The sequence below is a fragment of the Pelodiscus sinensis genome, chromosome 14 (assembly GCF_049634645.1).
Source record: "Pelodiscus sinensis isolate JC-2024 chromosome 14, ASM4963464v1, whole genome shotgun sequence".
Taxonomy (NCBI): Eukaryota; Metazoa; Chordata; order Testudines; family Trionychidae; genus Pelodiscus; species Pelodiscus sinensis.
This window is the reverse complement of record NC_134724.1, coordinates 41,631,754-41,654,080: the sequence shown is the minus strand read 5'-3', so window position 1 is coordinate 41,654,080 and position 22,327 is coordinate 41,631,754. Positions and strand designations below refer to the sequence as shown.

Genomic DNA, 22,327 nt, shown 5'->3' with positions numbered 1-22,327 from the left:
TTTAAATATCCCCCGCTTCATTTGTATAAACATGGCTGCTGCTTTTTTCCGGCTCGGGGCTTTGCTGGAGAAAAGCGCCATTCTAGACAGGATCTTTCAGAAAATAAAGCCTTTTCCGAAAGGTCCCTTATTCCTCTTAAAATCAGGAAAAGGGGATCTTTCGGGAAAAGGCTTTATTTTCCAAAAGATCCCGTCTAGAATGGCGCTTTTCTCCGGCAAAGCCCCGAGCCGGAAAAAAGCAGCAGCCATGTTTATACAAATGAAGCGGGGGATATTTAAATCCCCCGCTTCATTTGCAATTCCAACTTGTCTCATCTGCACCCCTTTTCCGGAAAAGGGATGCAGATGAGACACAGCCTAGGAGTTTAGGTCAAATTTAGTTGTGTAAGTTAGATTTTCTAAACAATGAGTCTACACTACCAAGACGGTTCCATCAAATGTAAGAGCCACTGAAGTTGATTTCAGGTTGATTTTTATGAGAAGTAGTGCAAATTTCAACCTTGCATGCTTGAATTTACAGTAGCATAGACCAGCGCTGAGGAAGTCGATGTCCTTGGCCTTCAGGAAATATGCCACAGTGCCCCACTGTGACTGCTTTGAACAGAAGAACATAAGAATGGCTGAACTCGGTCAGACCAAAGGTCCATCTAGCCCAGTAGCCTGTCTGCCAACAGTGGCCAGTACCAGGTGCCCCAGAGAGGGTGACCGAAGACAATGATCAAGTGATTCGTCTCCTGCCATCCCTCTCCAGCCTCTGACAAACAGAGGCCAAGGACACCATTTTATCCCCTGGCTAATAGCCTTTTATGGACCTAACCTCCATGAAATTATCTAGCTTCTCTTTAAACTCCATTATAGTCCTAGCCTTCACAGCCTCCTCTGGCAAGGAGTTCCACAGGTTGACTACACGCTGTGTGAAGAAGAACTTTCTTTTATTAGTTTTAAACCTGCTACCCATTAATTTCATTTGGCGACCTCTAGTTCTTCTATTTAGGGAACTAATAAATAACTTTTCTTTATCGGCCCTCTCCACACCACTCATGATTTTATAGACCTCTATCATATCCCCCCTCAGTCTCCTCTTTTCTAAACTGAAAAGTCCCAGGCGCTTTAACCTTTCATTTCCCGTGTGGCAGCATTGTGAGCACTCCTCATAGCAGGCACTAATCTCAGGGAGGGCACGTCTGGTGAGTTCACAATTTTTTTCTTGCTACAAGCAGGCTAAGGCAATTGGGTGTAGCGTGCGGTGTACTCTGTGCCTACACATCACAGGGGGCCCGGAACAGCTTGTAAACTGTCTGGAGATGGAGCAGCAATCCTCCCGGCATATCACCATGACACTCTTTTAGAGGAACTCTTTGATCCTTCTCACAAGATTTCTGGGGAAGTCTGCCTTCTTCCATCCTCCACAGTAGGACACATTCCCATGCCAAGTGGCCTGGTATCATTCCAGTGCAAAGCATTTCAGCATAATGCCCCAGTTTTCTGGACACATTTAGTCAGCATTATTGCCCTATCACTCTGTGATTTGGAGAAGTCTGATACCTCACATGGCAACCTGGATGAATAAGGAGGGGAAGCTGTTAACTAGCTGACTCTGCTGCTAGCATGGCTTCAGCATCTAGCACCTGTAGCATGTTGAGGGTCAGTAACATGGTGTCAGCAGGCCTGAAAAGAGGCCTGTAACATGAAAATAGCAACAGGCCTGCAATCTAGTGAGCAAGACTTTGGTTCAGTAACACAGGAGCCAAGAAAAGAGGCCCTATTGATAACTGTGTAAGTTAGGTCGAGCATGGAAGGACACAGAGAGGCACTGGGTACAGACTGTGAGCCAAAGGGGAGTAACGGAACATCTTAATAAGAAACGTCTTGGGACAAAGACTCCCTAAAAACTAATGTACATACCGACCTAGGTTCAGGACCGGGTCGAGATTGACAGCATGAAGGATAGTAAGTAAGCCCCTCTTCTAAAAACCCCTCTTCTAAAGTGAGGGGTGGTACCTAGGCAACAGAGGGTGGCAACCTGGTACGTAAAGAAATGATGTAAGTTATTTGTACTGGTCTATAAAAGGATACCGCAAAAGGTGCTCTCCGGCCGACCTTGGGGGGGGGGGGGGGGGGTGCACTAGGAGCCTGAACGGCAGGTGTCATTGCCTAAACTTACAGAACGCACAGTAGCTTAACTTTGACTAACTGCTTTTAATATCTGATATATGGCAATAGGTCTGCCCGGTGTTGGTACCTTGTCAACGCGGGCCATAGTGCCCAGTGGTGTAACCAACTGGTAGAGCTTCGCATTTGACAATAAACATGCTCAACTGATTTCAAACCTTGCCTGCATCTGTCATTTCCGGGCCCTCTCAGAGATCTCTGTGTTAACCCAAGTGCACGAGGTCTAACACTTTAGATAAAGGCAGTACCGATTGTTACACACGCAGCTGAAAATTCATCACCACCGACTGAGTAGAGGTCCTGTCAGGAGCACGCCAGGACGACCGTGACCAGACGACGCTGACACTGACAGTTCAAAACACCGAAGGTACCGAGGTACGACAGCACCCTTCACTCCCCTCCTGCTCCCCTGTCCTCCAGATTGTGCCCTGGCAGGCCTCTTATCCTGCCTGCCTTCAAACTGCATGAGTCCAGATGTTTCCTAGAGAACTCTGCTGTGTACCTGCTGTACAGTGGCCACTTTAAAGCATAACTTTGACCTTGCACAGAATACATCTCCATTGTTTGAGAGAGACTTTTGCTTTATGTTAACAGATTAGGTTTTAGGCTACATAGTGTACCTCCTGTAATGTGTGCCCTTGTAACTTCATTACAGTGGGAACAGTAGAAGCTTGCAGCACACTCCCCCGGCTCCAGCAGCTGTCTGGCTCATACAAATCCATAGGTGAAAACGTACATGTTCAAGGAGCAAATGGAGTGGAAGAACATGCTCCTGGAGGAGGAGATGGAAGCAGAGCAGCAGGACAGGATAGTGGAGCGGCAGGAGAGGAGAGTGTGCAGGGAAGTGCAAGCCAAGCAACAGGAGAATGTCTTTTCCTCCCTGAGGGCTGTGATGGAGCACCTGGTGGCATGCCTTGAGAAGAGCACCTCCCCAGATTCTCCTCCCATCACATGCACAATAAGTTTTCCTTATCACCCAGTTCCATAGCCTCCGCCCCTAGGAGCCCCAGGACATGGGGGTGTGGGATTGAACAGCAGCCTCACATTCAACCTCCAGGGTCTAGGGAGGAAACACTTTGGGTTTCTGATCCCCATTTCGGGTGCTACCATGGACTTCTTTTCAGTCCCTGCTGCCTTCCCTAAATAAAAACACATGATCCCTGAACAACAGTCTCTTTATTGCTTGTGTTGCAGGGGTCAACGGGGTATTATAGGCAAACACATAGAATGTAGGAGCACCTCATTGAGTACAATTTGAATGACTCTCAAACCTTACCATTCATGACATTTTCTTTCAAAGGCTCTCTGATTTGCACTGCCCTGCACTGAACTCTCCTTCTTGCCCCAGTGTCTGCATGCTCTACCCCGCCCCCCGCTGCCACCATACCGGATAAATTTCCCTTGCTCTCTCAAATATTATGGAGCAGACAGCAGGCTGACACCACAAAGGCAATGTTGCATTTGCTGAGGTCTAACCTCATCAGGAGACTAACAAACATTCCCTTTAAACACCCAAAAGCACATTTAAACTTGCTCTTCCTTATTTTGTACTTGCTCTTCCTTCAGTTGAACTGCTCTTCACAGTCCAGCCTGCCCATGTACGGCTTCACGAGCCATGGGAACAGGGGGGAGGCTGGGTCGCCAAGGATCACTACTGGCATTTCCACCTCTCTGATTCTAATTTTCTGAGGTGCTGATGACATGAATCCAGAACCACTGCTCCATAGTTTTGGTCCCCGCATGCACAAGGAGCATGACCCAGAATGTAAAATGGTGCAAGCAATGTGGGATAAGCTATTTAGAGTGAATTTCTGTCAGTCGATGGCAGTCTCCCTACTGGGGATGCACTACTTCAAACTATGGTAAATTCTTGCACACACAGTGGGGACATGGCCCTTAGACTTTGCAAAATCGGGTGGCAGGTAATAGGCTTTAATAAATTCGACTTCATCTCATAGCGTAGACATGGCCTATGACATAAATGACTCAAGCGACGTAACAAATGAGAAGCTAACAGACTGGCAGGCCATTAAAGATTGTTTAATTGCTTTCTTAAAATTTCATACCTAAATGGACTGAACTTTTTAGGTTTTAAGATTTTTAAAGAGTTAGGAAAATAAAAAGAAATGGAATATAAAAATACTTTCAGTTGTGGCGTTGAGTCAAGTAATAGCTACAGTCCCAGGATTTGGATAATGCATCAAGCTATGAGGAAAACAGCTGGTTATTTAAAGAGAGGCTCTTTGCAGAAATATTAATACCAGAATACCACAAGTTTTCTTTCCCCACAAATTCCCAATTTTTATTCTTTAACAAAGTATTATTTACTTTCAGAGAACTACTCTTCTTTCAATTAAAAAACACTAAAATCTGCTAAGCTTGCATATAATCAGAATCTACAAGCTGGAATTTAATAGCAGTATTTCCAATTGAAGAGCACTTCAGAAGATTTACCTTTGCTGCTGAATTCCTGACAGTGAATGAACGGGGATGCAATTATGGGGAGCGGCAAAGAGGAGGCCCAAGCGCTCAAATTTTACAATAGAAAAGTTCTGACTGTACAAGTATCACTTCAGATGTCCAATACACTGAAAAGTCCAAACCTTCCAAACATTACTATCAAGAATAGTCATTTCTATTTTGATTGTTCATAGTAGCCGTGTCAGGTGCAAAATACATCAACTTAAATGCTGAAGCAATGCTTAAAAATTCTCTGTCACAAGATTTCCATCATTACTTCAATTATAGTATTGCCCACTCTTCTTTATTCTGTCCTATAGATTCCTCACTAATATCACTTACGAAATTCTTCAATACAGTAAAGTCACATAGCACATCTTTAAGGTAATTTAATCTATACCCTGGTGAAGCAAAGCAAATTATGAGTTCCAAATCAAAGGATTACTCACTACAAATACCTTGCTGCTACCCCTTCTTATTTTACCGCAAGAGGATTCTCAACTTCAGATGATTTCACCTGCTGTGGAGTTGATCTCAATGCTTACTAGTTCAGCCTTCAGTGAATAATGAAAAATGTTACCTGAAGCCAATTCAACTGTGCCCGCAAGCTTCTTTGGTGAGGAGACTGCTTTAACTCAACATGAATGCCCGATAGGAAGTTTCGTCGGATACTGCATTTTATTGGAAGGCGCATTTTCATTGGCATCTTACAAAAATTCACCTAGAAACATGTTATACATTTTAGTTCCATTTGGCTACTACCACTGCTCCTAGATTTCATCACAGTGGCTTTCATTAGACATGAATAGACATTCATCAGTTAAGAGAAATGCATATTAGTATTAAAAAAATTGAATTTCCAGAGCTCTTTCACTATTGCATAATAAAATACTATATATAGAGATAGACATAGTGAAAACAGTTATAGAAATTTTGCTATTAAACTTATTGATTAAGCACTAAACAAGCAAAGATGTACCTCAAAGTTGTTGTCTATTTTAACCCAGCCCAGATTCTTCATGGCACTTGTGGAAAGGTATTTTTGATAGGCTTTCTCCAACAGATGTATATGCTTATGATTAAAAGGTTTCCATCTCTGCTTTGGTTTCAATTCCCAGACAACACCAGAACTACAAGATAAGTACATTAATGTAATTAACACTCCTGAATAAAAATGCATTGAAATAGCACACCAAAAATTCTCATATTTAGGAACCAAAATCAGATATCTGGAAAGGCAATATACAAAAACCTACTGGAGAACACTTTAATCTACCTGGACACTCATTAATGGATCTCCAAGTTATCATGTTGTTTCAGACCGATTCCACAAGCCAAATACACAGAAAAGGATTGGAACTTAACTTCATTTAAAAGTTCAATTCTTAAGCAAATGGTAGGAACAGGGATATCAGCTGGCTCACACACTACCTTCCACATCCTAATGACTTGAGAACAATTAGCACCTCCATTGTTGGGTTGTTTGGTTATCAGCTTCTTGTAACTATTTGAACCATCTACTCACTGTCTCTCTCCCCACCTCCCTTTTTTCTCTCCCACCCCCTTTCCTTTAATTATTCTTGAATCTGGATTTCTAATACTCCTGTCATCTAAAGAAGTGGGTTGTGCCCACAAAAGCTCAAGATACCATCTACCTGTTTTGTTAGTCTTTAAGGTGCTAATAGTCTATATGTTGTTTTTTAAGTTTTTCCTGTTACAGACTAACTAGGCTACCCCTCTGAAGTGATCATATGAGTGTTTTCAAATTTAATTTGCTACTGTGAATGTAAGGGTTACTGAAGTGCACTATGACAAATCAATCCCAATTTTACCTGTATTGTATCACAAGGTACAGTACTTTAACTAGTCAGATAATATCTCCATTGTACTTCTATGACAATAGGATTTGAAATCAAGAAACAACCGTAAAATTAATTAGGGAACCCTGATAAGATAGGCATTTAAAAATATTCCCTTGCTAGCTCTAGTACAGCAGACATGCAATTTAAAAATTCAGCATATAATATTAAAAGCATTGTCATTTTAGAAGTATAATCCATCTCAAAATGACAATTTTCAATTGTATTGGAGTATGTGTCTATAAAACTACTCCCAGGTCCACGTCCAGGAAAACTTGCTTTCAATCTGCTGTACCTAGTAATCCCGATGTAAGAGATTTCTTGTTTATTCTCATTGTTGACCAGAGAAAGCCCAAGACTATGAAGTGACAAGTTTATTTCTTGATCAGGTTGCTCCATCTCCTCTGCTTGCCGTGCTTTAGAAACCAAAGCAACGTCATCCGTAAAAAGCAGTACTCTCTGGCGTCCATCCAGAAAGGATACCCAATGTATCTGGGTATTTGAATTATAAGGAAATTGACCACAGTCATCCTGAGTTAAAAAAGAAAGGTATTTTAATTGGTTCACAAAGAAACCAAAGCAAGTAGCAAGCAAAATATGTCAACAACCCAAATTAAGCAGAAAAATTAGCATGTTTCAAGTGCCTGATTAAACCCTTTAATTTGTTGTAGGAAATCAGTGAGATGGAGTCTTCTGTCACCGTAACTCTTACATTTTTAGCATTTAGGGTCTTGTGGGTCATTAAGATGCTAAATAAAAAATTAATTTTAAAGAATGACGCCAGCTGATTCATAGCATTCCAGCTCTGGCAAGGAGAGAAAGGGAGCAGGAACAGGGATGGAGCACAAATCAGCGGATCTGAAGTGTTCCAAAAATGCTGGGAGGGAGAGGAGGAGTATGACGTATGGAGCTCCAATGTGTAAGAAGTGAATGGGGGAAGTGAGCAGAAGGGCTGAAGTCCAGTGGGCTGAAGGTGGAACCCGAGAGGGCAGTGGGCTGTTGCAGCCTACTGAGATGAAGGAGGCCCACTCACTGTTCTTGGTTGCCCATTGCTGCCTTAAGATGTCAGACTTCTTTCAAGATTAACACAATGAAGGAGAACTGAGACAATTATTTAGGCTTTTGAAATATAACTTTAGAAGTGAGTATTAATATAATACTAATATAATATAATTAATCCAATGTTACCATGGTGAGATGCATCTAAACAGACATTAAAACATATTTCAATATCTCAGAAGCTGTAGAAGTAGCAATCAATGTTCCAGTATGTAAAGGTGTTTATGCTGGTGAGGTACCTCAGTATAAAAAAAACCAGACAACCAGCAGCACCATTCACAAAAGTAACTGGGGGAAAAAAATTCCACTTGTAAGCCATATAATAAAAAATGTTCCTTTGCCTGTACATTTTCAGATATTTTCTAATTTTCCTGTCCTAGACTATGTGATCTAATCCTTTGTCCATGCAAAACTGCCCATCAGTTTTTTTTCCTATATGAGCACTATTTGTGGCAGGATGGATTTGCTTGATCTTTCTCTTAGTTTGTATTCACCTTGGTTTTGTTTTCCTCTCTTATCTTTTTAAGTCACGTCACTGTATTTCTACCCTTAACCCAAATCAATTTTCTCTCCTACGTCAATGGCTTACACTGAAGAAGCTCACAGGAAGCAATGCTGTTTATATTCTACTCAAAGTGCATCTTCTTAATGAGGAGAAAAGTTCAGGGTTGTGATTTTCCCCAACTCAGAAAAACACATCTTATATACTGAAAAATAACTGCAGGAAGTGCTACTTTCACTTGCAGCTGTCTGAACAGGACTTTATTCACAAGTGATACTGGTACGATGACCATCTTCACTTTCTGCACCACTTCCCATTTCATTGCCGCCTTTCTTTAGAGGCGTATCAGTAAGCTGTTTTTTTAGGTCTGGCAGCAATAACAGTCTGCCCTTCTTAGTCCTCTTTTATACACAACCTGCTCAGTAGGATGATTCACATTTATTTCAAGTAAAGGAAATTTGGAGAACTGTGTTTTGCCCTACATACAAAGGCTTACAAAGTTCTTCAGCATGCTCAAATAGAAACAGTCGTGAAACAAAAGGTTATCTTTGTAGAGAAACAAAATTGGTGACTTTAAAATGAAAGAGCATTTTTTAAGGAACATATCCAAAGACAAAACAATCCCCAGTGTCTGTGAACTCATGATTCTAGTTTGCATCACAACTTCACTCCCCAATTTTTTTTTTCCCCTTGAAATATACCTTAAGCAGATCATGTTCACCAACATTTTGTGCATATGTCCAAGTTAGTTTTCTAATTCCAGTGGGATCTGCCCAGGCAAAGAGTCGCACCTCCTTTGGTTTTAACTCCATCTCCTCCTGTAACTCACTGCAGTAAAAAATAAGCAGGTGAATAAGCCACAGACTCACAGAATAAGCCAATTTTAATAGGCACCGCTAGAACATCACCACAAAATATCCATTTCTTCATCTTCATTATACTGCGTTCAAGAAAAGTCCATGAAAATTTAGGTTCCTTACCTTTAACAATAAAAACTCAATAAAAGAAAAATAAATGGCAGAATTCTTTTACATACCTCTGTTTATATTTAAGGGAGTCCCATGGAGTCTGGTTAATGATAAGAGCTGGAGCAGCTCCCTCATGATAATCTGAGAAGTTTATGACTGTCGAATGTTCAGAAATGTTCACGTTTACCAGTATACCTCCATTCTGTTGAAGATAAAGACTTGCACTGTACATAGTTGATTTAATATAAAATATGAACTGTAGTAACTGAAAATTAACAGTCACTTTGCATTATGATGCACACTTTATTAACCATTTATAAGTGAATAAGTTGTAAGTTTATTACAGATGCACATAATATGTATAATTGTTAGTAATAGGCACCCTAATGAGCTGCTGAGCATTAATGAACTGTGAAAATGATTAACCAATTAAGCTGTACATTAAACCTTTGCACACTATTTACAAATATAACCATAATAATGTAGGTTGTAACAGATTTTTAGTTAAATCTTTAAAATAGCTTTTATCATTATTTGTTTCAGTGTATTAACTAAACCATTCACCTCAAACACCTTTAGTATTTTAAAAATATTCAAACCTTCATATTTATTGCTTTTTAAGTTGTCATTTTTAATATGGGGCATGCCAGTCTTAAGCTAAATTCTAATAAAAACTAATTGTTAATTCAAAGTGAACATAATGGGAGATTTTAGGTAGCAGTGCCCACAGTTGGCTGCACACACAGAACCAGAGGCCCACAACATTTGAAATAGCTATTCCACATGTGCAGCCAATCATTCCATCAGTTCCTTCTCGGACCTGGATATATATGTGTCTGAAGCAGAAAAGAGGAAGGGAGAGTGGTGGAGAGTCCGAAGGGCAGCCGCAGTGTGGTATGCCACACTGGATAAAATGCAGCTAGCCTGCTGCCACATGTTGTGGAGGATTTGAATTGCTGCTGTGGAGAAACTGGGGCTGTCAGACCCTTGACCAGCACTTCAAAACACCGGTCGTGAAGTGGATGGCTGCTGAGCTGTTGTCTGCTCAGGGGCCTATCTGCACCTACTTTGGCATGGTCAGTGCTTGTTGTCATATTGTCTAGATTGCTGACTGAAAGTTGTGGGTCTGGACCTTTGCACAAATGACCTTCCCTGTTTTCTTTTTGTGACAGGTATGTGTACTCGAGTGTTTTTAGTGCGGCCCGTGAGTCCTTTAATGTGTGGAGTGAGGCATTGGTGGATTCAACGAAGAGCTTGGTTCCCTCAAAAGGAAAGACTTTGACTGTGGCCTGGACTTCTCTGGGGAATCTGAAGAGTTGGAGCCGTAATACCCGTCTCATCATGACCGTAGAGGTGATGGATCTTGCTTAAGTATCTGCAGAGTCTAGTGCAGCCTGAAATGCTATTCTAGAAATTAGTGCAACCTCATTAGTGTTTGATTTAAATTGTTCTCTTTTATTATCAGGAAGAAATTCAACAAAAGATGGAAGCTGATCAAATATACTGTGTATGTATTTTGCGAGAAGTGCTGTATAATTGGAAATTCTGAGCTGGAGGCTGGCTAGAGTATGCCTTCCTGCCCATCAAGTCTTGTCTCTTCCAGTCCCTGTCATAAGGAACTGTACATGTGGCCTGCTATCTCCCCCTCTGATTTACAGCATCCACCATACCAGGGTGGTGTGGGAGAATAAAACGTCTGCTCCTTTGAGAGCAACCTAGTATTTCCAGTCTGACTATTAGCAGGTTTTGTGGTAGGTGTCTGCCAGATGGTTTTGCTAGGTCCATGAAAGCTTCATTCATCGCTATGGCATGCAGAATGTTTGTCAGCTTGTGTTGGAACTTGGCATGGCTGAAAGGGAGATCTCTAATATATCTGCAACTCCCTTAAAAAGTTCTTGAAACCACTTAAAATCATCCCCCAAAGCTGGAGGCAGGGGCATGATTGTGTTGTCCAGAGATTATGAAAATATATGCATGGCTGAGGGTGAGCTGGGTGTCTGGTCCTCACCTATTACAGACACATCCCTCCTCATTCCCCACATGAACTGGAGCGAGCAGGTGACTGAGCCATAGGAGCCTGAGCTCTGCTGTGGTTGTTGTGGCTGCTGCGTTTTGTAGGCTGCCTGATGATCTCAGAAGGGACAGTTGGGCAGGATGGGTTGTGGGAGACACTGGGGTGGTTGCCACTGCTATATTTGCTGGGTGGGCATAGGTGAAGAGTGCCTAGGCGTATGTGCCTGAATGGTCTTGTCATACTCATCGTCACTGGACAGAGGTGGCACTGAGGTAGCTGGGGTGGATGAGAGGTTGAATCTGGATGAATTCAGGGGACTGTCAGTGACAAATAAGGGTGTTCCCAGCACCAAAGAAACCATAAGTTCTGCTGCAGTAGTAAATAGTTGCGGTACCAGTGGAACTTGCAGCACCAGTGTTGGCTGTTTGGCTTGAGGCGATGCTGACTGTTTTGTGTGCACCGCTGGTGTGGGATGCTTGGTCGATACTGACATTAATGTCGGAGGTGGCATGGTGGCGCTTGGTGCTGAGGCAGGGTGTGGCCTGGTAGGCACCTTGACCAGTGCTGACGAAATTTTCTGTTTGGCCTTCATCAGCACTTTGCAGGAGTGCACCTTCTCCTTAGGCCTCAGCTCTTGTTGGTGCCACACCCACTAGCTCTCTGTTTTTCTAGTGCCTTAGCTACCGTTGGTGCTGAGCCAGTCTTTTTCTGGAAAATGCATTTCCTCTAAGGGCAATCAGTGCCTGTGGAAGAGTGGGACCTCTTTTTTGGCACCTGTGCTCTATCATTGTGCTGTGGGATCAAACTGACAGGAGCCCCACTCTCCAATGCCACACCAAGGGATGGTTGCCTAGGCAGCATGGTGTGCTCTGGTCAGAAACTGGATGAGCAGTTTTCTCCAGGTGCGTCATTTTTAGCTGGCGTTCCCTGTTTTTTCTCATCCTGGATGTCAGTCTTTTACGGTGGGGGCAATGAACAGTGGAGTGCTCCTCACCTAAACAGCACTGCGAATGTCCGTCTGATATAGAAATGGACAGCCTGCAGCTCACACGCCTCTTAAAACCAGGACTTCAATCAGCCGCTGGACAACGGCCCTGTAGAAGTATGCTATCTAACTTAACCATACTACAAACAATGAAGGAAAAAAGTTTTTTTTAAACTAGTACTGAGTAAGAACAGTAACTAAAACTTGACTGTTAATATGCACTACCATTAAAAACAACAAACTATCTAATTCTAACTCAGAGATGAGGGCGATTGCTGAACTGCGACTGAAGCCGGAGGTGACAGAGGAGGAACTGAAGCAACTGTTGGCTGTGCATGTGGAATAGCCACCCAATAACTGCTCTCAGAGAGCAGTTATTAACGGTTCACAATCAGGCTGGGAAGGGCATAACAAGTGGGGTTCCAGAGGGGTCTGTTTTGGCACCAGTTCTGTTCAATATCCTCATCAACTATTTAGATACTGGCATAAAGGGTACGCTTATTAAGTATGCAAATGCTACCAAGCTGGGAGAGGTTGCAACTTCTTTGGAGGATAGGGTCAAAATTCAAAATGATCTGGGCAAATTGGAGAAACAGTCTGAGGCAAATAGGATGAAGATTAGTAAGGACAAATGCAAAGTACTCCAGTTAGGCTATGTCCAGACTCAGGGTTTTTTTCGAAAAAAGTAGCCTTTTTTCGAAAAAACTTCACCTGCGTCTAGACTGCAGCCGCGTTCTTTCAAAATTAAATCGAAAGAATGCGGCTTTTCTTTCGACGGTGGTAAACCTAATTCCACGAGGAAGAACGCCTTCTTTCGAAAGTGCTCTTTCGAAAGAAGGCGTTCTTGAAAGCAAACAGGCTTTTTAGAAAGAGAGCATCCAGACTCACTGGGTGCTTTCTTTCGAAAAAGCGGCTTGCTTTTTCGAAATTCCGCGTGCAGTCTAGACGCTCTCTTTCGAAAGAGGCTTGCATTCTAGACATAGCCTTAGGAAGGAACAATCAGTCTCTCTCATACAGAATGGAAAGGGACTATCTAGGAAGGAGTACGGCAGAAAGGGACCTAGAGGTCATCGTGGACCACAAGCTAAATACGAGTCAACAGCGTGACACTGTAGGAAAAAAAGCAAACATGATTCTGGGATGCATTAAAGGAGTGCAGTGAGCAAGACATGAAAGGTCACTGTTCTGCTCTACTCTGCACTGATTAGGCCTCAATTGGAGTAGCGTGTCCAGTTCTGGGCATCACATTTCAAGAAAGATGTGGAGAAATTGGAGGGGGTCCAGAGAAGAGCAACCAGAACGATTAAAGGTCTAGAGAACATGACCTATGAAAGAAGACTTAAAGAATTGGGCTTTTTTAGTTTCGAACAGAGATAGAGGAGACATGATAGCAGTTTTCAAGAATCTAAAAGAGTGTCAGAAGGATCAGGGAGAAAAATGGTTCTCCTTGACCTCTGAGAATAAGACAAGCAGCAATGGGTTTAAATTGCTGCAAGGAAGGTTTAGGATGGACATTAGGAAAAACGTTCTAACTGTCAGGGTGGTTAAACACTGGAATAAATTGCCTAGGGAGTTTGTAGAATCTCCATCTCTGGAGATATTTAGAAGAGGATTAGACAGACATCTATCAGGGATGGTTTAAATTAAGGGTGGGCAATAATTTTTTGCCAGGGCCACTTCAAAAATTTCCAAAGTGGCCCTGGGCCGCACAGGAAGGGGCGGGACATCAAGCAGAAGGGATGGGGCCAAGATATTTCCAGGTTCCACACTTGGTCTGGGGTTGAGGGAGTGCCTTTGCTCCCCCATGCTCCCACTAGGTGCCCATGCTCCTGGTGTGGGAGAAGACTTCCCACACACCCCTGCCCCTAGGCCAAATAGGGCCAGGGGAGCACACAAAGCCTTCTCCGCTCTGCCCCCACCCTGCAAGCAGTGTGCGGTGCTTCAAAGTGGCTTTGAGCGCTCTCCCGCCCCCAGGCCTTAATTGGTCTGGGTGTGGGGGAGAGGCAGGGCCTCCGCAGGCTGGATCCACCCGTTTGGTGGGCCGAATTTGGCTCGCGGAGGCCCTTTTGCCCACCCTTAGTCTAGATGGTACTGAGTCCTGCCATGGGGGCAGTAGACTGGACTCGATGACCTCTTGAGGCCCCTTCCAATTCTAGTCTTCTATGATTCTATACCAATCTATTTCTAGATCAGTACAGCTGTGCAGCTCCTTATAAGCTTGTGAAGAAATCAATTTCACCTAGTTTTTAAAATTCAGTTTGTTAGCTGTATGAAAGTACAACCTTATTTGCATACTCTGCTACATTCACCCTGACTTTTCAATAGGTGCTTTAAATCTATCAGCCCTCAATGCAGGGAACAGGGGAATTACATTTTTGGTGTTAAGCAATGTCGTGTAAAAAAAATTGTTATTATTTTTGTTATTATTTCAAGAGTAAAAGACAAAGACTTACCAACTGTTCCAGACTTAACAAAGTACCATTGTCCTGTTTGTTACAGAAGAATGGTTTGGAAGCACTTTCAAAGCCCACCACTCTGACACATAATTTACCAGACAAATTCTCAGGCCAAAATGGAAGACACTGGGGAAAAAAAGTCACACAAAAGACACGTGATATGTTCATAATTCAGCAATATTGTCATACAAATTAGTTAATGACAAATATGGACTAGTCTTTTAGATACAGGCAGTCCCCGGGTTCCGTACAAGATAGGGACTGTAGGTTTGTTCTTAAGTTGAATTTGTATGTAAGTCGGAACTGGCTCCAGATTCAGCCGCTGCTGCTGAAACTGACCAGGGCTGACTACAGGAAGCCGGAGGCAGAATTGCTCTGCCCCCAGCTTCCTGGAATCAGACACTGATCAGTTTCAACAGCAGCTGAATCTCGAGCCTGGGACAGAACAGCTGGGCTGCCAGGTAGGTCCCTGCAGGACCAACCTGCCAGCAGCCCAGCTGCTCTACCCCAGGGTCCACAACAAAAGCCTGGTCTGCTGGGGGGGAGGAGGGGGGGCGCACTAGCTGCGCCGCCCCTCCCCCCCCAGCAGACCAGGGACACGGGGAGCAAAGCCGCCGCCGCTGCGGCTTTGCTCCGGGTGTCCCTGGTCTGCTGGAGACGGTCCCCAGCAGACCAGGGGCACCCAGAGCAGCTTTTCTCGCCCCAGAGGTCGAGGTGGCGGGACCGCTGCGCTCTGGGCAGTCCCGCTGCCTGCGAGCTCCGGGGCAAAAAAGACCCGTTCGTAAGTGTGGATCCGACATAAGTTGGATCCGCGTAACTCGGGGACTGCCTGTACTCTCTCTCCATATCCCTGTTATCCACACTACACAGTTACACTTGCACTAAGTTACTCAATCTGTGATGAGCTAAGAATCTTATCAGATTGCCTACTGGATTTTCTACATTAATTTGACAAACACCTCAGCATGATCAACAAAATTGAGTATTTGTTTCTAAATTTTACCTTACACCGAAATTTTAGAAACATCTAAAGCAAGAAACAAAGGATACCTCTGAAGATGAGAAATAATTCCAGTTATGAGTTGGCAAAGAGCCATCAGACATGATTTCTCCAACTTCCAGCTCCAAAGAAGAATTGTTTGCTATGGTGTAGAATGGAGTTAAGGTAACTATCCTGGTGAGATTAAAACTACTCATTTTTATGCTAACTCCAACCTGTTGAAAGAAAAGTAACTTGGTTAAATTCAGCTTATTTCGCAATGGTATTTTCATCTGCTTGACATTAATAAAAAAGTGAAGAGGAGACTGTACATCTGTGCACTAAATATAATCTGAATCTGATTTTTCAAGAACTGACACAAAATTAAATGAGTATGTATTATTATTTGTGAATTTATTACTAGAAGATTTACCCAGCATTGCTTGGGTCCTTAAATTCATTTTTGTTTTTAGGAAAACATGAAAATGTACATGCTTCAGTTAAATCGCTGCTCTTGAGTATGGCTTTGGATGAGAGGTTCAGTATACAGGCTGCCCCAGGGTGAGTAGACTACCCCAGCCTGCTCTCATTGCAGCAGTCTGAGACCAGGTGAGAAATGCCTCTCCATGGCCTCTGCAGTTCCAGCAGACATAGCCAGAAAATGGGTGCATGTCTCTTGGCTGAGACAGGTAGAGGGTTTGTCTACCCTCTACGCTCCCCAGCCAGAGTGAGGAATGTAGCAAACTGTTACTTCCCTCTTGCTTCTTGAGGAAGGGTAACAGTCAGCAATGTTCCGGTAAGAATTGAAGGTGGGAGAGGAGCTTCAGACCCCATTGCTGTCCCTAAAGGGTGTCTGGGGGGGAGGCTTGAGGCTAGGGCATGCCCCCGCCCCCAGCCAGCCCCTTTCACCTACTTCATGATTGTCTCTTCTCTATATGGTTTTATGAGAAGCAATCCCATTTCAAGCACATCCCATTTTCCTGGCAGAACCAAACCCTTACTTTGTTTTAAGTTATGATAACAGGAAGCTGTATACCAAACTTGGTGGTCCTAGATCCTACTGTTTAGGAGTTCTTGAACAGACCGACAGATGGACAAACTCTCAAATATATAGCAGATTGATAGCACCTAGAAGTCCCAGTCATGAACCAGGATCCCCTGAGGAAGGCACTGTACAATATTTGCAATTTGATCATCTGTGTCACTAACATACCGGATATAGGATGTGGTAAGCCTCACCACATCTAAATATTTAAACATGTATTTTTATCAGCTAGGCCTGAAAACCCAGTGCTGTAACTGCTGACTACCAAATGACAAAATACATGATATGCATACTAGTGTGATTATGTTAATAAACCAACACACCCTAAAAATGCAGATGAAATATTAAGTTGGCATTTGCTACATGTATTTGTATCCAATATATTTCATTACTATTATTAGGTTTCAGAAAAGTTAGCAAACACACAGAAAATCAGCCTTACCAGGTAGTCCCTGTCATTGGCAGGGCATTTTACACATCCGTAACTTCCTACAGTGTCAAGGGAGAAACTAGGGGACCACGTACTAGTTGAAATGCATAACTGGATCTATAGAAGAAAAAAAAACATGGTAAAGAATTTTAAAATAATTTTTTTAAACTTTAAAATTTATATGCTGATAGATAGTAAGACTATTCATACTGCATTATATTAAATATCTAGCCGAACTGTATAACTGCACTAGCGTATAGGTCGTATGTTTCTGAAAATCCCACCTGTGATATATTATTAGCAAAGTCACCCAGTTTAATCACTTCAATTCCAGCTCACTGCTTTACTAGAATCAAGCAGTACTCGTTCTCTGGCAAATAGGTGCACTGCAGCAGAAGATAAATGATCAATAGGAAAGCACACAAAACCAAGTATGTGATCTGCCCAGGTGGTTCTTAGTGACCATGGCATGTGGCAAAGGTCTCATAAAACAGAACTGAAGTGAGAAAGGAAAATGTAAAAATGATTGTGGCGTCTATTTAAAGATCAGGGTAACAACCAAAAGATAATATAAAGACCCTTCTTTAGTTATACTGATGACTTCAAGAAGGATAGTCTAGGACCAAAAGCCTACATAATGCCAAAATATGAAAAGAGCAAAAATTGTTTCATTTTGTTTGTCACAAACACCTCTTTTTAAAAATCATAATCAAGGTATTCAACACAAGGTACCCTCAGACAAGGAACTAATGGGTTAGTCCCCTTTGCCTAGTGAACTTCTGTTAAAACAGACTATAACTCTAAAGAGCTATAACAGAAACAATGAAAGCCTTAAAAATCAGAAGCAAGCAAATATCTTATTTGCCTACCCCTCCCACTAACATACCTCTCCCCAAATCTAATTGATAAGAATTGAAATTGAGTGGCCACAAAGCAATAAAAACATCTAACACCCCCTCCTCCTGCCAATAAAATTCCTAATTCCCTTCAAAATTACAACACTATTCATCGTAATTTTTGCAGATGCAAGGTTAGCAATGCTTGAAGTTTACCACCATTCTTTATTTCCTTTTCTTAAAAGCTGCCCTCCAGATTCTATCAGTGTGGAATGAACTAATGCTGTACTGCTTTCACGCATTTCTCCCTTCCCCCTAAACTTGCAAGATTTTAGGAAGAGGAGGAGACAAGAGAGATAAAAACCAGGGCTAATTATTCTTCATAAACCAGAAGAGATAAACGAAACACCAAATACTGACACCATACGGATAGATTTTTTTTTTTTTTTTTACCAAAGTATTGCTACTGAAAAGCAGGGTAAGTATTTCAAAGGCAAGCATGAATAAATGTCAAAAAATAAATAACTCCGTACTTCAGGATATTTTAAAAGAAGTTAGGTAGCATACCTTGTTTTTACTAAAAATGTTCTTTTTCTTAAAGGAAAACAAGATAGTATCTCTGTAATCTGCCGGGTGTTTCACGTGTATGTCTTCAGCACGATACTGGAGAACCCGGGAAGTCTTATTGATAATCCAATAAGGACTGAACACAGACAGGATTATACGGCTACTAATTCGCTTAACATGTACATAGACATCTATTGTCATCATCTCTGTGGAGTTGGAGGTAAAACACACAGGAAAAAACTCTGGCAGCCCATCATGGATTCTAAAATGTCCATTCCAGTTTTTACCCTGATATTTCATCAGAACTAACTCCATTATTTCCCCGCTGATTCTTGAGTGAAGAACATCAGCAGCACTCCCTTCTAGTAATTCATAAGCTTCTGCTGTTCCCTAAAATAAAAACAAACCATTTTAAAGAAGCTTACTGCTAAACCTATAGTATTGAAGAATGGCTAGTACAAAAAGGGTGCAATAGCTTAAATTCTATTTGTTAAGTCTTGTTCACTTGACTCCAGAGTTTCCACTAAGGGCTCATCTAGACTACGCTAAAGTGTCGAAAAAGGATATGCAAATTCCCGCAAAGCTTTCGAAAGTGAAAGTAGTCCAGATGCGTTTTTTTGCCTGCAACCCCCCCCCTTTTCGAAAATCCACGTAAACCTCATTTTTGGAGGAAAAGTAGCTTTTCGAAAAGGGGGAGAGGCATCCCCCCAAAAAAGCATCCAGGCTACTTTCACTTTCAATAGCTCCGCTTTCAAAAGTGAAATCGGACGAAGATATGCAAATTCCCATATAATTTGCATATCACCTTTCAAAACTTCAGCATAGTCTAGACATAGCCTAAGGGATACTTCAGACTACAAAAACACCCTTGCGAGTCATCGTGACTACCCACTGTGCACAGGCAGCCTCAACAACTCAGAACAAACCAATATATTATAGCATAGTGATTAGTCATTATTTCAACTATTCTCTGAACTACATTTTTCTGAAGTGCAAATGTTGTTTCAGTATTCAGTATGATTGGATGGAAGGTGGCTTACAAATGTAATCTGGTTTCAAAACCTAAACAAATGGAATCATCAACCGGGGGCGGGAGAGGTGTCTTAACCCCTTTCATTCAACTATTTCACAGGTAAAGAGATATTTTACTGGTAGCAGAGTAACTAAACCAATTTGCCCCAAGTTACACATAAAACCCATGGCAGATATGCACACTAACTTGGCCTTTTTCTCCAGCTACTAGAGCATAAACATTTAGTTTAGCAAATTGGGAGCTATTTGTTTCTATGAGGGGATCACTTGCCCAAGGACAACTGTTTGTTACACTTCTCTCCATACAGGATTACACTCCTATTGCAATTTTGGATCTGCACATGACCTACCCACTTAAGCCTGTCCTAACCTTTCTGAGAGAAATGACTGTAGCAATCAGCTCTACCTACAAAGGTGGTCTGTTTGTTTCTTTTTTAGTAACTACTCTGATTAACTGAAATGGGCTAATTAGTGGCATGTCTATGACCCATGAGCTTCTCTCAGAAACTCCATTTATTGTTTGATGATTACTTGTGCATCCAAAGACTCTCCTAGTTTGGAACTAATATGCTCGCTGTCATAGCATTCTGAAGCCCTAAGGTGGTCCCGGAGTGATCATATGCAAGTAATGTATTTTACCTCTTATTGGTGAAGCCAAGACACACAATCAGCTGGCTTTATCAGGAATAAACACCAATAGGTGCTCTTCCAACACCTTAGAAATGTGCAGAACGGATACCAGGCTACTTCTCGGCTAATCAAAGGATATCAATTTCCATTAGGCCACGAGGCCAAAACACCTCACAACGGTCATTTTAGACTATCTCTGTATGAAAGCTTATGAGGATTTCATCCTTTTAGGGGTTGTTTTTTCTTATAAAATAAAAAGAAAATAAATCCAAAACCAAATGTCCTCCCTTCTGCAATATTTTAGTATTTTAGCTACAGAATTAAGTGTTTGGGTGAGGTTTTGTTTTGGGGGGATGGGTGGGAGAAAGAGTGTGCAGATATACAATGCATTGGAGAAAAGGATGGGAGGTTATTTTCCTACTACTGTATTTATGAAAGTCTGTCCCTCTTCTGTGTGACACTCAGAATGTTCTCCATGTTAATTCACCAAGAAAGTGAGAAGGTGCAATTATTAAGGAAACCACCAACTTCCTCACATTCTAGCTAAGTTAAATGCTATAGAAAGCCATCTTGAAGACTTGGACTAACAATCAGAAAAAAAATCTGATGTCCATCAGTTTTGACATTTAGCAATAAGGTCCTCTGTTGTACTAAACTAAGGTCAGAATGGGGAACCACTTCTTTGTATGAACAATTTTTGATCCTCTACAAATTAAAACCTGGGTCACTTACCATTCACCTGGGGTAACAATGGTTAACTCAGCTTCTACTGTCTCTGGGTACTAAGCCTCACCATACAAGAGTACCCAGTCTGACTCAGGATGAAGTTCATATCCCTTGCCCTATAATCCAAGAACTAAAGTAGTCCATCTCATGTCCTCTGAGGTACAAGGCTTCCTAAATTTTCTTAATTAATAGGATAATAGTGGGCTGTAGGGAGGGGCGTTAAACATGTTCAGCTATTAATTCCTTATCTCTTAGTTTCAATCTTTTTAGTGCAAGTTCACTTCAGGCAGATCAAGACCAGGAAGTACAGTATGAATTTCTGAGACAACAGATCAGGGTACAAAGAAGGAAAAAGATATTCTCGTCAAGACAAGAAACACTTTTTCAAATTCCAGACACTGTAAAGCCAATTTAAGACCATTAGATCCATCATGTCTGCTTTTGACTTAATTTTGTAGTATAGGTTGCACCTCTATAATTTGAAACTGGATCAAAGGCCTGGCATGCTTCAGGGATGGTGGGGGAGTAAGGACTCAGAGCCCAGCGTGCAGCCCAGCTAGGAGGGGGCAAAGGGAGGAAAGAGCTGGGAAGTCTGGCATGCGGCTCAGCTTGGCTGGGGGGCAGGGAGTCAGGAATGCTGGCATGTGACCCAGCTAGGCTCCTGAGGGAGCAGTGAAGCCTGGTAGGAAAGCAGGGCAGGGCATAGGGCAAGCAGCAGGGGAGCCAGAAATAACCTCCATCAGCTGTGCAAAATCCATCATCTAAGACCAGTCAGATCCCAAGGACTCCAGACGAGAGAGGTCCAACCTGTATTTTGGCAACAAACTGTTCACTCCCCATGGTTTCTAATTCATTTACTAGCTGTACTATTTGCAAAGGTGGATTCTTCTGTGCTGCCAATAAGCAATGGCCTTTCCATATCACAGTGATTTAATCTGGTTTAACTAATCCACTTTGAAGTCATACCTTTAATTAAATAGAAATAACTTCCCTGAGTTTTCTTGCATACAGAGGTCCTGAGCTCTATCAAATAGAATAACTTAATAACTTCTGTTTAGAGATGGAAATCATTGAATGCTTTCCATAATTTGATTTTAAGAAGTCATGATTACTTAATTTCCATACCTCCAATAAATATCTCAAAGAGTATGGCAAAAGATTCCTCAAAGTGAGTGTTGGATGAAGATGGATAATGTAGGCTGGATCCCAGTCCTCCCCATGTGTTGCAATGAAGTTTAGTTGATCAGATACAGCAGTTGTCATGACTATTAGAGGCAAGAAGTTTTCTTCCGTAGAAGGACACTGTAACATACATCTCACTTCACTGCTCCTATGAAGCTCTTCTCTCCAGGTGATATAAGTTGTGGATTCTTTAAACTGACCTTCTAAGATCCCTGTTGGTTGAATAAATAGATGACACCTAGGTGGAGGGGAAAACAAAAACAAAAACAACCAATAGAGCCTTCACACTCACAAAATATGGACAATGGATTGAATTTCAGTGTAAACTTAAATAGAATAACCTAATCACACTGGATAACCAAAACATTCTGAAATTGTTCACAAAATACAACAACCACGGTTGTGTTCATGTAATGGAAGCAACT

General features: G+C 42.0%; 1 protein-coding gene across 5 annotated transcripts in view; it reads right to left on the bottom strand.

The window, feature by feature from the left end:
- Positions 1–22,327, bottom strand: part of VPS13C (vacuolar protein sorting 13 homolog C) — a 220,597-nt gene that overhangs the window by 50,994 nt on the left and 147,276 nt on the right. For all 5 annotated transcript variants that reach the window (XM_075897681.1, XM_075897679.1, XM_075897678.1 and 2 more), the window contains 10 exons: positions 21,846–22,140; positions 18,333–18,722; positions 16,942–17,046; positions 15,526–15,690; positions 14,473–14,601; positions 9,089–9,222; positions 8,754–8,880; positions 6,787–7,022; positions 5,612–5,762; positions 5,213–5,353 (listed from right to left, as the gene is read on the bottom strand). In XM_075897681.1, the coding sequence (XP_075753796.1) occupies positions 5,213–5,353; positions 5,612–5,762; positions 6,787–7,022; positions 8,754–8,880; positions 9,089–9,222; positions 14,473–14,601; positions 15,526–15,690; positions 16,942–17,046; positions 18,333–18,722; positions 21,846–22,140 (1,873 nt within the window). The remainder of the gene's footprint in view (positions 1–5,212; positions 5,354–5,611; positions 5,763–6,786; positions 7,023–8,753; positions 8,881–9,088; positions 9,223–14,472; positions 14,602–15,525; positions 15,691–16,941; positions 17,047–18,332; positions 18,723–21,845; positions 22,141–22,327) is intronic.